This window comes from Prionailurus bengalensis, chromosome C2 (assembly GCF_016509475.1).
Source record: "Prionailurus bengalensis isolate Pbe53 chromosome C2, Fcat_Pben_1.1_paternal_pri, whole genome shotgun sequence".
Classification (NCBI taxonomy): domain Eukaryota; kingdom Metazoa; phylum Chordata; class Mammalia; order Carnivora; family Felidae; genus Prionailurus; species Prionailurus bengalensis.
This window is the reverse complement of record NC_057350.1, coordinates 123,833,850-123,849,341: the sequence shown is the minus strand read 5'-3', so window position 1 is coordinate 123,849,341 and position 15,492 is coordinate 123,833,850. Positions and strand designations below refer to the sequence as shown.

The window sequence follows — 15,492 nt, the reverse complement described above, 5'->3', positions numbered from 1 at the left end:
GTGGGTTTAGGAGTCGTGCCAACCTCTTGGCATCATTTTCTGACCGTGTGACCTTCGGCAGGTCTTTTGACATCTTAGCCTCAGCTCTCTCATCAGTGAAATGCCCCTCCTATGACTCCCTTCCCCAAAAGGATGCCAGGCGGACTGGGCTTTGTGAGAAGCCCAGCACAAAGACCATTGAATGGTGGTTTTCTTCCAGCTCCCTGCATCCCTGAGTGGGAGGACAGACCTAGCCAGCCCGGGCACCAGTGTCACCACCTGCATGCCAGCCAGACACTTGGGTTCTAGTGATAAATGTGAACTATGGCAAGCTGCCTACCTCTCCTTGCCACACTTGTCCTCACCTCTAAAGTGGGCAGGAACAGTGTCCTCTTCTCCCCTCATCCGCTTCACATGGTACTTGGGAGATAGAGTGACCACATGTAGTTATGAGTCTTCCCTGGTCTGCCAGGGGGGCCCTGGAGTCACATTGTTGAGCGTATCATGTCCCTTCAGATGTCATTACAGGGTTTGGGAGCGTTGACCCTCTATAACCATGCAGAGGGCCAGCCATGGTCCTGGCACAACAGAGAAGCTCTCAAAACTTCCACTCCACTCACGGAACTCCACTCAGGGTCAACTCTGTGCCAGGCGGATGGTGAGCCCCTAGCGACCATGAGCTGGAGCAGAGAGGTGAGGGCAAGCAGGTGGACAGGTCAGGAAGAGATCATTCCCATACAGGGAAGTCAGAGCAGTCGCCAGGGGACCCAGGGGCTAGGAAAGCAGAGAGCAGGGGTGCCCAACCCTTTAGAAAGGCTTCCCAGGGAAGGTGACAAGAGGCTGAGACCTGAGGTGTCAGTGCAGTTCTCCAGGTGCACTGAGGGTGTGGGGAAAGGGGCAGTAGTGGAAGGGGTAGGGAGGAGTATCCCCAGGACAGCCTGGTGCTTACAAGCTGCACTTACTTTAGGCCTTATGCACTGTCGCGCATCATAAAGCCTCACCACCCCCTCCGCAGCTGCATAATATTCCTTCACAGAAGGTCAGATGTGCTTGTCTGTGTCCTTGCAGTTAGATAGGGTGCAGTGTGATTGACTTTAGCTTGGCTCCATTTTCCTTTTTTGTGCACCAGTAAAGCTCTCTGTGCAAAAGTCTTTGCATTTTGAATCGCTTTCTCGGGAGGATGTCACCTGGGCCCAAGTACATGGGCATTTCCTGGCCTGAGATATGTTTTGCCAAGCGCCAGTCCAATCATTTGTGATGGCCTGTGCGGCCCCGCAGTAGCATGAGTGACAGCCCTCCCCACCTTCACGCACACGCACTCCCGGGCTTCCAGTGTGTGTGACCAACTCTGCGGATGTGTACTGTATTTTCTAAAGAGATGATAATTCGGTTCCAATTTTAGAATGCCGTTCGGTGAATTGAAAAGTCCTCCCAGACTGTAATATCACCCAGAGTCACAGTCTTTTTATTTAAAAAATAAAAAAGTTTTGCGACCGTGTACAAGTGATCTGTAGATTAAGGAGATCTATATCGCCGGAGCAGGAAAAGTATACAGAGGACATCTTTACAAAAAGGCTGAAAATGTGTGCGTGAACAAAACTATAATCCTGCACTGCAGAAGCTTTTCAAAGCCATAAAACTAAAGATTCTTGAAGAATAGCTACTCCATCTTGCACCAATAATACACTTGTCCCAAGATAAGAAAATTGCCTGGAAAATGCTCATGTTTATTGGACATAAGAGAGAAGAGTTTCTATAAATCCAAGAGAAAGTACCCTGGTTGGTTGAGTTAATGATTTCCCCCTTGGGAGAATTATCCTTCAGAAAAGCTGCTCTTAAATTGCTTGGTTTCCACACCTTTCTAGCATCAATTCTGCCCGCTGTGTTTCTGTTTGGGAGTTGAGAGGCATGTGAGTTGAGACTCTTTGGAGACGAAGGAGTTGGGGAGAAAGTAGCAGCCAAGCTTTGGGTGGGAGTCCTGGTTGCTGAACACCACAGGGTTCTCTTCAATGGCAGCACCGGCTGCTCCCCAGCACCCCCAGGGAGCTTGGAGCCAGGGCGAAGGGGGACCACACAGCTTTAAAGAGGTGGTTCCCAATACTAGCAAGCTCGGAGGCCTTTTGGGGAACGGAGGCACTGGCACTGGCATCAGAGAGCCACACAGAAGAGAATGGGTCCCCTCACAACATGTGGCTGGCCAGGGGCTAGCTGCACTGGGCACAGTGTCCAGGGGCTTGCGCCAGGCATGGGAGCAGAGGAGAGCCCAAAGGCTGTGTGCAGATCCGGGGGCCCTGGAGAAGCAGCACACACAGAGTGGATCTGAGCCTCTTCAGTTCACAGATGCTGGAGCAAGCAGGAGAATCCACAAGGAATGCATCAAGGAGAAAGTCTGACCAAAGCAGGACGGCCAACGGAATTCCCTGAGCCCCAGAAAGACAGGTGCCTTTCACGAAACATCCTCGCCAGTCCATTTCCCAAATATTCAGTGAGAGGCTGAATTCAGTGAGAGGTCCAGGAAGTGTACCAGGTACTGGAGATTTTAAAACTAAACAGATATAGACCCTGCTCTAGCAGAACTTCTGATGGGGTAGCGGGGGATAGAGAGTTGCAGACAAAAAACAATTACAGAAATAAATGACTAGTTTATTCTCCTGGTCAAAGCCACTTGCATGGCTAAGTCCCAAATCACTGGGAGGAGGGCATGGTCAGGAGTAATCATCCAATGCACACAACCAGAAGTGGCTTTCTCCCCACTGAGAGCCCTGGGTCCCACATTCGTGGTTCTTCTGGGACTAGAACCTGTGCTTTGCCCTGCAGAAGGTAGAGAAAGAAAAGACAGCTTGTTGTCCTACCCTGCTGGGTCAGGTTCCAGGCAGTAGACAGGTCTCCCTTTGGGCGTCCTGTGTGGGGGGCAGAAATCCTTTCTCAGCCCCTTGCTGGCTGTTGGGGCATGAATGCAGTGGGAGGAGGAACAGGAGTTCATTGCCCATATTGTTCGGGCTAGTGGCTTCCAAGTCTGTCTGCGCAACCCAGTCACTTAGGGGGATGGTTAAAATGACAGATTCCAGACCCTTGTCCTCAAAACCTTCCACTGGAATCTCCTAAGGTGGGACCCAGGAATTAGTGTCTTCAGAAGTTGTTTCTGGTGATTCTTCTGAGGCTAGCCCTGATCTTGCGCCTGTCTACAGACGATAATTTGGGGAACACAGTGTGAATCCCACATAGATGATGTGCATTGCCAACTCTGTGAATCGGGGAGGAGAGAATGTGGTCCAGCCTGGGGCAATCATGGAGGACTTCCTGGAAGAGGAACTGGTTGTATTGCAGTCAGGCAGCAGTGACCAGTGTAGATTAGAAAGACAAAGAGAGTGAGATAGGAAATTGTCATAGTGATTGGTCCCGGTGAGAAGACATGATGGCCTTAAACTAGAGTGGAGAGACCTTGATCTTGGTAGCCATCTAAAATTCAGAAGCAGGAAGCCTTAACGGCCCTTTGCATGTGGAGGGTAAAATGTTACAATGCTCTGAAGTACTTCCTTCTAGATATAAAGCCTTTGGAAGTAAGTTTTAGGAACCGTTAAAATAGGGTATAATCTAGAAGCATGCTTCTTAAATCATCTGTGGTGAAGAACCAGGGTTTTTTTTTTCCCCAATCACTTGTGGACCAGAACTTTATAAAAATGGAATAGAAACAAATTTCTGAGGAAATGAAATAAACAGCGAAGACATTCAAACTCTAAACCCAAGTTTTATTTTTATTAGATTCAACAAACATAAACTTCCTCTGCCAAATTGCTAGAAAAGTTTCTAAATGCTTACTGTTGATTTCTCTGCTGACCTCATGACAGACATAACAAGCAGTTCAGGGACCATACCAGTCTGCAAACCACAGTAGCATTGTTCTGGCAACATGGCCTTGCCCTCACCCTCCACAAAATCTAAAATGGTTTGGATCATCTTTCCAATTTAGTCTGCTCAGCAAGCCTCCCTCCATGGTCCTTGCCTAATGGCGTGGTTTCTCCTGGTTGACACTGACAGGCTGGGAAGAGGGTATGATAGAAGCTGCTGGCTGCAGCCAGAAGCTGTTGGGCAGAAAGCTGTCTACAGTTTGCCAGGTGTTCCCAGAGTAAGGCCTGAAAGTGTTTATGGACATGACTCTGAAATCACCCTGGTGGAGATATGAGGGTTTTCTCAGGCCAACGAGTCACAGTGTGAATTTGAGACAAAATTAAAACCCCTCTGCCATCAGGAAACCAGAGAGAACTTCATAGGCAGGACACAATTTGAGGACAAATTTCTATTTCATTTGGCATTTATCGTGATGTCGCAAGGGTGAGGGAGGTATTAAAAGAGTTGAAAATACATGAAGTTTTCCAGAGCTGGAGCCATATGTCAATGCACTTTCATCGTTATATACACTTGCCCTCAGACACTCACATTCAGGCTGGGGTGTGTGCCTGCACACATATGGACACACACATACACACAGCAGCCACGTCTCGAATTTTTCCACTTTAACGCCTGGCATTCTGTCATTTGGGGGCTGGCTGGGGGCTGGGTGGATGACAGACAGGCAAGGTGTGCAGTCTTACATGGTCAGCAACAAGGGTTCCCTGAATCCATATGATTGCCTTCCTCACCTCTGACAGCAAAATCGGAGTGTGTGTGTGCGTGTGTGTGTGTGTGTGTGTGTGTGTGCGCGTGTGTTGGTTTCCATATACCTAATCACTCATTACTGAGCACCTGTTATGGGCCAGGCACTGCAGTGATGTATAGGTTATGCTCCAGAGCAGGAATGGGCCAGAAACAAATAAGTAAATAATTATCCAGAGGGGAGGACAGGCAGGGATTATGTGGAAGTGGGGTGCTGATCATCAAGGTGAGGCAGAGAAGGCCTTACAAAGTCATGAGTGAGTTGAGGCCTGGAGGCAGAGGAGGACCAGCCACAGGAAGGGCAGGAATTGAACACCCAGGCAGAGGCAAAGCCTTGAGGCTTAACCAGGGATATGGGTGGGCACAGCGGTGTTTTTCCCCTCCCGTGTTCTCTTTTATAGTTAATTAAGATATCTCTTTTTAGTAAGAATTAAAAGGTAATAAAATGATCTGACTTTGTGAAAGTAAAATATAGTAAATGGAAAGGGTCAGTAATAAAGGAAGAGAGAGGATTCCTTATATTTGTAATTGAGTTCAGAGAGTTTGTGTTTTTGTTTCTTTGTAAATTGTGCCTGTGTAATTGTTTTTAATTGGAGAAGAGAAAGCCACGTAATTTAATGCCTGTTAAATTGTGTGGGGGCCTGTTCTATGTCGGGCACAGGGCTAAGTGGTTTGCATTTATTTTTAAAAAAAAATTTTTTTCAACGTTTATTTATTTTTGAGACAGAGAGAGAGACAGAGCATGAACAGGGGAGGGGCAGAGAGAGAGGGAGACACAGAATCTGAAACAGGCTCCAGGCTCTGAGCTGTCAGCCCAGAGCCCGACGCGGAGCTCGAACTCACGGACCGCGAGATCGTGACCTGAGCTGAAGTCGGACGCTTAACCGACTGAGCCACCCAAGCGCCCCAGTGGTTTGCATTTATTATCTGACACAAACCCTATCAAGAGCTCTGCATTAGGTGAGCATATAACCAGTGTCTGCCTGCTCAGGCAGAGAGGGAGATGACCAGCCCACCGTATGTGGTATCAAGTGGGAGACCCAGGATTCACACTTAGGTCTGACCCCAAGGCCCGGGTTCCTCCTTTTAGGGTGGATAACAACAATCCCCATTCTGCAGATGAAGAAACTGAGGCTCTGAAAGGTTAAGGAACATGCCCAAGGCTATTTAGCTGAAAGGCAGGACCAGTTACATAATTTGTGGGTCCCAGAGGAAAATAAAAATGGAGGGCCTCTTGTGTGAAAATTATTTAGAATTTCAAGACAGGGACAGCAGAGCATTAAAGCAAGTACAAGGCGGGGTGCCTGGGTAGCTCAGTCAGTTAAGCGTGCAACTCTTGGTTTTGGCTCAGGTCATGATCTCACAGTTCATGAGTTCAAGCCCCACATCGGGCTTCGGGCTGGCAGTGCTGAGCCTGTTTGGGATTCACTCTCCCCCTCTCTCTGTGTCCCTCCCCTGCTCACTCTGTGTTTCTCTTTCTAAACAAATAAATAAACCTAAAAGAATTAAAAAATAAAGCAAGCACAAGGCCCTTCTCAGCACGAAGCTAGTCTTAGAGCCAGGATTGGATGTCCCGCCTCACTGATTCCTCACCTCCTCCTGTCTCCTTCCAGCTGAATGTCCCTCCCCATAGTTACAGACCTATAGCAGCAGTTCAGGAAATGTAACAAGAAAAAGAATTCAGAAAAGCAAGGAATTCTTTCTGGGGTTTGGCTTTGGAGTCAGGTGGGCCTGGCACAAGTCCTGAGTCTCCCACCTGTATTGTCTCACTTAATCTTCACGACATCCCCAGGAGATGTGGTTGTAATCTCCCCTCATTTTACTTGAGGAAATTGAGGCAGAGCATCTGGCCCAGCGTGCAATAGCTGGTTAACAGAGGAGGGTCTCACACTCTGTTGTCTAAGTGTCATCACGGCCCTACCCAAAGCCAGGCGAGAAGAACTCACAGAAGAACTCACCCCCAGGAGCCACGTGGGGAGAGGGCAGAGAAGGTGAGTCTCAGAAGTCAGCTTTTGTTACCATTTTACAAAGGCCTTGGAAGAATCTTTATTTTTTTTTCATTTTTTAACTTTTTTTTCATTTTTTCCCGTTTTTTTTATACATATGATTTATTGTCAAATTGGTTTCCATACAACACCCAGTGCTCATCCCAACAGGTGCCCTCCTCAGTGCCCATCACCCACTTTCCCCTCTCCCCCACCCCCCAACAACCCTCAGTTTGTTCTCAGTATTACCTACTCTACAGAAGATCCCTACCGGCTCAGCATTCAGTGGGCCCCAAAGTTCTGGCCCATGTGACACTACGCCCCCTGGAGGACACCCCATGACTCACACAGGTCTGACACTTTCTGAGTCATGGCTAGGCTGCTGAGCTGTAGATTGGGGTGGTGGGTACCATCTAAATAGCCTCCTTCCGTCTAAATATCCTCCTTTGGCCTTGAGAAGCCCCAGGGCCATGGTGGAGATATCCTGGGATTCTATTCTGCTTTCTGGCATTCCCCCTCCTTCTGCAGTTCTGCATTAACCATGTCTTTATTGTCTATATTCTGATGTTTTGATAACTGGGGTCCTGCTGACCCTGGAGAGACTCCCCATCAGGGCTAGCCAATTCCTAGAGATAGGAAACAACTTACCCTTTTGCTTTTCAAATGCAGACCAACCAATCCAGAACCCATACTCCCCCAATCACCCTCTTTATTGGGCTCTCATACCCTGTGCCACCATATATCACCATCTATCTGCCCTAACCACCCCAGGGCCAGTAGCAGACAACAAGGGACAGCCCCTGTATACCAGAAGCTGCTGAAGTTACACAAATTAGCATTTTGGGCAGTCTTTTTTTTTTAATGTTTTTTTTTATTTTTGAGAGAGAGACAGAGCATGAGTAGGGGAGGAGCAGAGAGAGAGGGAGACACAGAATCCCAAGCAGGCTCCAGGCTCTGAGCTTCAGCACAGAGCCCGATGCAGGGCTCGAACCCACGAACCGTGAGATCATGACCTGAGTGGAAGTCGGACGCTTAACCCACTGAGCCACCTGCTTTATAAGACTGCATTTTTGGCATTCTTAAACCTGGTTACCATGCTTTGCCCATTCCTTCCCTTGGAAACCACAATAAAGGCCCATGCCCACAGTTTTCCCCCTCCTCTGCCTCCCGACTGACCGCATTGCTTCTCCCCATGCCCTCAGTGACTTGGCATAGCCCCACTCCTTGGGATCTGTGAGTGTAACAAACGATCTGTTCAATGGAACAGCATCCTGATCTGTTCGCTTTACCTTACTTAAATAAAACCTATATTAAAACAAATGCCCAGGTCACTTCCTCCAGGGAGGCTCCATTGATCTCTCTACTACTCAGCGTAATTTACTTCTTCTCTGTTCCCTGGGGCCTGCTCTTTGTTCCTCTGTCTGCCTAGAATCTGGCTGCTATCTGTGGCTGCTGCCCTCACTGTGATCCATCCAGTTAGGGGCTATGAGTCCTACTTCTCAGCCTCCCATGTCTAGGGTTCTGCCTGGCACACAGTAGGTGCTCAGTAAAGACCTGGCAACTGAAAAATGGTAAGAATGATACAAGAATGATGGTAGTAGTAATAACAGTAGCTCTCTGTGCCTGCTGCTTTTCATACCTTTCCCCCAATTCCACAAAGCAACTTTCCCGGGGGTTATCTTCATTCTACAGATGCAAAATGAGACTCAGAGAGGTTCAGTGATTTATTCAAGGCTACACAGCCAAGAAGTGGCAGAGCCAGGGTTCAAACCTGAGTCTGTCCAGCTGCAGGGTTAACAATCTTGAGTTTAATTAAATTGAATCTAACTGAATTGAAGTTAATTCCTCATTGTGTGACCCTGTCGGAGGGTGGCCCTCTGCATGGATTAAGAGGTGACAATCAGGAGTGTGCTAATGCTCTGAAAATGAACACCAGACGTAATCCAGCTGCCAAATGACTTTTTCAAAGCAGAATCTGGATACTTTATGTCCTTACTAAACACCCATTTAAGGCTCTTCACTAGCTTTAAGGTGAAACCCAAACCGCTTACCCTCATCATCTCACCTCTACTTACTTTGCCAGCCCCTCTCTACTTCCTAACCCCCCCCCCCAATTCAGATGCACTGGGTGGTCCTGGGGATAAAGGTGCTTGCTGCTGAGCAAAAGTACCTCCCTAGCTTCTCCCAGTAGGAAAGGAAGTCCCTCGGTGCCCAACTCAAAGTTACCCATCTCCTGGAGAAAGTCCTCAAAGACACCAGATGGCCGACGCCTGCAGAGAATGTGAGAATGTCAGCTGCCTGAACAATCCTGTGCAGGGGGCCACCCCTTCCTGCCCTCCCACGCTCCAGCACCCCCACATCCAGCCACTCACCTTGCATGAATCCAGCACTTTTCTAGAACACCTGATGCTTCTTCAGCTGAGGCCACAAAGAGCTGCAGGCCCACGAGCACACAGTTAAGGAGAGAAGCGTGTTTTGACAGATCTGTGTCTTTCCTTTTCATCCTTCGGTGTCACTTCTGAGCCCAGAAGGGGAACAATTCTGAATGTCTTGGATTACAAGAACCCCCAACGCCTGTACTGTCCAGAAGTCTCAGATTTGCTTTTGTCCACCTCTAGGCATCTAATATGAGAGTCCCAAGTGGTTAATATTCTCCTGATAAGAAACATGTGTTCCCCAAATTTAGCAGGAATTATAATAAAATCATTATGTTTCTAAATCCTTAATCCAGGAGGAAGGAGTTTAATTCCTAAAGGCATTCTATTGTTAGCTTTTCCAGGAATACTTATGAGGTAATTGAGCCTGATTTATCAAAACAAGAGGTAGTCTGCTTCCTTTCTCTTCACTTAAGAAAAAAATTGAACCACAGTTCATAAACCAGTATCCAGGTCCTTTACAAACTGGAAAGACTTTATTTCCGAGCAGTACAGCTCAGAGAAGTGTGGGAAGCTTGTAAAGCAGGGTGTGACACTTTCCTATTGTGAGTCTTCAACTCACAATTTAAGTAAGGCTAAGGGCTTCCACTGTGTTGGGCCCTTAGCCTTCAATGCTCATAACAAGCCCATGAGGAGTAACTAACTTGAATCTGCAGGTGAGGCAGTGGAGACTCAGGAGTCTGAGTATATATATATATATATATATATATATATATATATATAAAATATATATAATATATTATATATAATACATACATATTATATATATTATACATACATATATATAATATGTATGTATTATATATTATATTATATGTATATATAATATATAATATGTATGTATTATATATAATATTATATATTATATTATATGTATATATAATATATATAATATGTATAATATTATATATAATATATGTATTATATATAATATATATGTATATATAATATATATAAAATATGTATTATATATAATATATAAAATATATATGTATATATAATATATACAATATACATTATATAGATAGATCTGTCTATATCTGTATATCTATATCTATGTCTATATCTTTATCTATCAGTATAAATCAAACATTCAAAAATGAATCTGTAAAAATTACACTTGCTCTCCCTCCTGGCAAATCCTCAGAATCATGGCTGAGCTGCTGCGAAAGAGCTGCATGGCCTTGGGCAAGTCATACCAGCTGTCAACCATGGCTTTCTCATCTGCACAATTAAGTTAATAATCACTGGGCTATTGGGAGAACCAAACAAAAGAATAGATGTAGAAGTGCTTAGCACCCTGTAGGTGCTTAATAATTGTATGTCCTTTTAGTTCCTGCAATAAGTGCTATTGAATAAATGATAATTTAACAATAATGTATCTATTGAACATAACCCTTGTGTTTGGTGCTAAAACGAGTCTGCATTTAGTCCCTCCCAAATCCTGGGTAGTAGGCACCACTTTCACATAAGAGGAAGCTGAGGCTCAGAGAAGGTAAACATTTTGCGGGAAGGAGTAAGGGTGGGGTTTGAACTCAGGCACACTGAATTTAGAGGTCATAGTCTTAACCATCTTGCTATCCGACCTCCAGGAAATAAGGATGAATAGACATTTCATGTGACAGAGGCTGAATTTGATGATTTGCCTTTTGCTCTCTCATTCCCCATCCCAAATTCCTTCTTGGAAAATGAAAGATGTTTGTGCGAGCTGCCCACTCTCTCAAGGACACTACGCTCAGAAAGCTTCATCGATTTCTTTTATTATATGGTTGCAAATTTGCCTGCTCCTCGTAAACCCTCAAAAGCAAGCCTCATGAGGTCACCAAAGCAGCTGCAGATGTGATGTTCCCAATTGTCTTTCGTACTTGATTTCTTCCCAAAGAGGAAATTTCACCCCTGCCAGGGGATGGGGAGAGGAATGAACCCTCTACTCGGCCTGTGCCTCCACTCACCTTCCCTTCAATATTTATTTGCTTCTTTATTTTCATTCCTTCTAAAAAGGACCTGAGGTAGAATGTCTCATCAAAGATAACCACCAAAATATCTAGATAGCTGCAGCGCCCCCAGAGTAAAGGGAATCAATACCATGGATGGCTTGGGCTTCTCCAATGAAGAGACTTCCAGAAGGAGGCAATGTGGGAGGAGCTTCTACCAGCAGAAGTAGCAGAACCTCAAAAACTGGTCCCTGAGGCTCACACCAAGGCCTGCTACAAAAAACCATTTTCTCCATATTTCTAGCTGCATCTCTAAAGAAAGGGAGGATCCAGGGAAAGAGGGGTGAGGCAGGGAAGGGAAAAAGGCCTCCTCCTCCTTGATGCCATTTCTTGTTATCAGGAGGGAGACTGTTCCATCATCAGTTCTGGCCCAGCTTCCTGCCTGAGAACAAAACGAAAACAAACAAACAAAAAGGAACATGTTATGGGCTGCTGTCAGGCTAGGTGGTTCTGTAGGACTGAGGTCGGGGCCAACCAGGGCAGTACTGGCGACAGGGCAGATAGGCCAAAAGTTCTTTCTGTGGCTCAAGAAAGGCTGCCACGGCAGCAGTCACAGCTAGGTATCTGTGGCTCCCCAGGTCCACCCTGTGCTGTGACCTCGATGTAGCGTCATCAAAAATAAACATAGCAATCCCTGCCTTTAAGGAGCATCCAGGTGCTGGGGGAGGCAAGCACACAACTGAATCCTACAGGATTCATTCACACTTTCTACCAACATCGAGTGAGCATCTACTCTGTGCCAGGCACCGGGCATGGAGCATGAGGGGGACTCGGAGGAACCATGAAGCTTGGAGTCTAATGCTGTGTCGAAGGCTGAGGGTGTTGTGGAGCACAGAGGAGTGTATCTACCCAGACTAGAGAAAGTCAGAAAGGTTGCATGGAGTTAACAAAACAGAAAGGGATAGAAAGGGAGCTCTCTATAGAAAAAACAGCATGATCAACTGCACAGAGGCATGAAACATTGTACCTAAGACTCAAGGCTTGTCAGGTGTGGACTGCTTCTGACAGCTCTATGACCTTCAGATGCATCTGACAGGACTTCCTGTCCTCCAGTGGCTCATCTTAATTGAACTTGGGGCCTCTGGAGCATGGCTCAGAGAAGCTCCATGATCTCATCCTCCAGGAGGTGATGGGCTAGGCCAGACACAGTTCCTGGGGGCTCTGAGGAAAAGCATGCAATCAGGCACATTCCGTTTCGCATGAAGTCCCTATCCAAATATCCTCCCGTAGTAAGTTCCTGGTGACCAGCCTCACAACCCTGTGTCCAGTCTCTGCTCACGGCACACTCTGAGAAAATCAGACCTAAACTCAGATTCCATGGTTATCTGGAATGGAATGCAGGGGACACCTGTCCCCTTGGACTGAACATCTCCTTCCTTCCCTGCATGCCATGCACACTTGAAGCCCTCAGTCCTCACTCCAAGTCCACACTTGAGATCCGTGCAATGATTGTGTCCTATTTTATTGATGAGGTGCCTGAGGCTTGGAGACCTTCATTAACCTGCCCAAGAACTTCCTGACCAGGCAGAGTCAAACCAAGATCACTGGGGCATCTGCTTCCGACCTGCTTGTCTGAGTCTTCCCACATACGTTCATCCTTGACATTCAGACCTCAGCTCAAACCAGAATTCTCTCCATCTAAAGAGTCTCTCTCTGTCACGACTTTCCCTTTTATAACACTCACCCTCTCAGAATAGCACAGCCCTCCCCCTAACCCTCACCCCTCACCCCAGCTCCGCAAGGCAGGGACCTTTCCTGACTCCTTCACTGCTGCATCCCTGATGCTCCAAACAGAGCCTAGGACATGGAAACCCTGAACAAACGCGTGCTCAGTGAACAAAGGCATCTGGCCCCTCCCCTGGAATTGCTAAATATGGCAGCCAGTGGCCCACTGGGCACTTGTGAAGAACACTGACCCATTCAGGCCAGGCTTTCTCAGTTTCTCACAGGTGAGCGCAGGCAATGTCATAGCTTTTTATTTCTGCTTCAGCAAAAGGATACCTTCTAGCAAGGTTCTGTGTGACAAACATTTGCGATTCATAAACTAATAGTATCCATAGGTCACATTCCTTGATTCTACCCACACGTCTGGCTTAGGGTCGAACAGACCTCTCAGACACGTGTCCTCACAGAGCGTGGTACGCCTGCCGTCGTCAGCAAGAACTGTTGCCGGTCTGTGTGAGCGTTGCCTGGAATCTGCTCTGACTTTCAATTGCTGCTTTTGCTGTTCCGGTCAATTCATGTGTACACTCTCTCTTGGTGTTTATTTTCGTTGATTGCTCTATTTCGTGTGGTGCCATTTTGATCGTGGTTTTGTTCCTCTCCAACACTTGATCACCTCCAAATTATTTTTCCTCTAAAAAGAAGTCATAAGACCATCAGCCCTCCTTAAGTGAGCCACGGTCCTGAATGCTTGGGAAAGAATCCTCGCTCCCCACCTCATGACCCCAAGTAATCCTGAACTACTGTGCTCTCATATTTTGTGACAAGACATACGTGTTCCTAAAAAGCACCCCGCTACACAAAATGGGGAACAGGGAGCGAGGGGCATAACACTCAGAAATGTCATCGGTGACAGATAAAAAGGGCACAAAGAAAAAAATATTAGCACAGTTTTACACACGTTAAAGGGTTCAGGAATATCTAAGTACTACAATAAGCACGGCACTTCCCCTTGAAAAGACCTGGTGTTTGTATGTAGAAAGGACGGGGGAGGGTGACAGTTGGGGCAGTACTGTGGCGGGGTGGACGCAGGGCTCTCTGGATGGCATGGAAATTTGCAACTGCAGGTGCAGGTGGATGTGGCTTATAACGCATAGTGGGCTGTGGCACCGAGAGGTGCTGGAGGTGTGTCCACGGGCGTGTTTTGTGCATTCCTACCTGGCTCAGCTCAGCTGGCTGCCGTTTTCTGCATTCGCCTAGTGTTTCTCCAGTAGGAGATTTTGCCTAGGCAAATGTGAAATTCCCATTATCCTCAAGTCATTCCCTAAGATGTCAATTGCATTGGAACAAATTCACATTTTCAAAGACCGTGTTCCATCAGAACTGGCCGTACCTGATTGCCTTTAATGTTTTCCTCGTTTATTCAGACTGGACCAAGAGGATTGAGTATCAGCCTGGCTCGGGGAGCGTGCCGCTTTTCCCCAGCATCCACCTGGAGACATGCGACGGGGCCGTGTCCTCCATCCAGATCACCACAGAGCTACAGACCAATTATATCGGCAAGGGCTGCGACCGGGAGACCTACTCTGAGAGATCCCTTCAGAAATTGTGTGGTGGGTAAAAATGATATACAAAGCATATCTTATATTATGAAAGAATTAGCCCCTGCCCATCGCATTGGCATATATACCTCCTGGATGATTATTAAGTTTACTTACTATGATTAGGGGTTCAGATGGCACAGGTCTGGGCACTGGGCACACCTGACTAGGTCCCACCATTTACCAACTGTGTGGCTGTGGGCAAGGCATGGGACAAAGCCTCCTCTCTTCATCAGCAATTAATGACACAATGCACTTAAGACAACCTACCGTGGAGCCTGAAGAAACACGGGCTCTGTTCCACTGTGTTGATTTTAAAGAGGCACCTGATCAGGGGCCAGGGTGAAGGGTGGTGTCTTATCACTCGGGGAGCGGTCGGTTTCCTCTCCCAAGGGACCCCCTCATAATTTACAGAGCCCAGGCTAAGTGAGAATGTGGGGCTCTTATTCAGAAACTCATAAGAATTTTAAGGCTGCAACAGCAAAGCATTAAACCAAGCCAGGGACCCAGGCCAAGCATGGGACCTATGTGACAGGTTAGGTGGCATGCCAGTAAAGCCATCCTGGCCGCCCATACCAGAGAAGAAGATCTGGCGTGGGGGCGGAGGTGGCCCAGGTGAAGGTGTCCCGGTGTAACAGAAAGGACCCACTGCCTCTGTGAGGTGAAGCCACAGGAAAGGAGCTGCCAAGAGCAAGGAAGCAAGACTGATGAAGGTGCGGCACAAGGAAACCACTTTACCAAGCAGCGACTTTGTGCACCTGCTACGCTCTTCACATGCATCGCTTGATTTAATTCTCTCATCTTCAGTGCGAGGAGGCTGTTATTCATCCAGTTCTAAAGATGGGAAAGTTGAGGCCCAGAGAGGAAAAATAGCTTGCTCATGATCCCAGTTAGAAGGTGACAGAGACAGAATTTGGAGGTAGTTCTACCTGAATGAAGGCTGTTTAGCTCAATATCTGAGGAGACAGGCCAGGCCTTGGGAGCTAGAATGTAAATCTCTTCAGTCAGCCTGTGGAGTGCTCAGTACAGTGGGAATGGTCCCATGTGCTTGGTAAACCAGACCGTTGATGTGTTGATGGGCCTTGGGGTGAGGTGGGTGACATATATTTCGTTTGTCTCGTGTTCTCACCAAGAATATTCAGGAACTCCCATTTGATTCCCTAGCTGTGCTGCGGGGAGCTTA

The 15,492-nt window shown here is 47.0% G+C and overlaps 1 protein-coding gene across 3 annotated transcripts in view; it reads left to right on the top strand.

The window, feature by feature from the left end:
- The window catches only part of CLSTN2 (calsyntenin 2), a 608,534-nt gene that overhangs the window by 483,569 nt on the left and 109,473 nt on the right, over positions 1 to 15,492 (top strand). For all 3 annotated transcript variants that reach the window (XM_043595270.1, XM_043595271.1, XM_043595272.1), the window contains one exon: positions 14,136 to 14,321. In XM_043595270.1, coding sequence (XP_043451205.1) covers positions 14,136 to 14,321 — 186 coding nt within the window. The remainder of the gene's footprint in view (positions 1 to 14,135; positions 14,322 to 15,492) is intronic.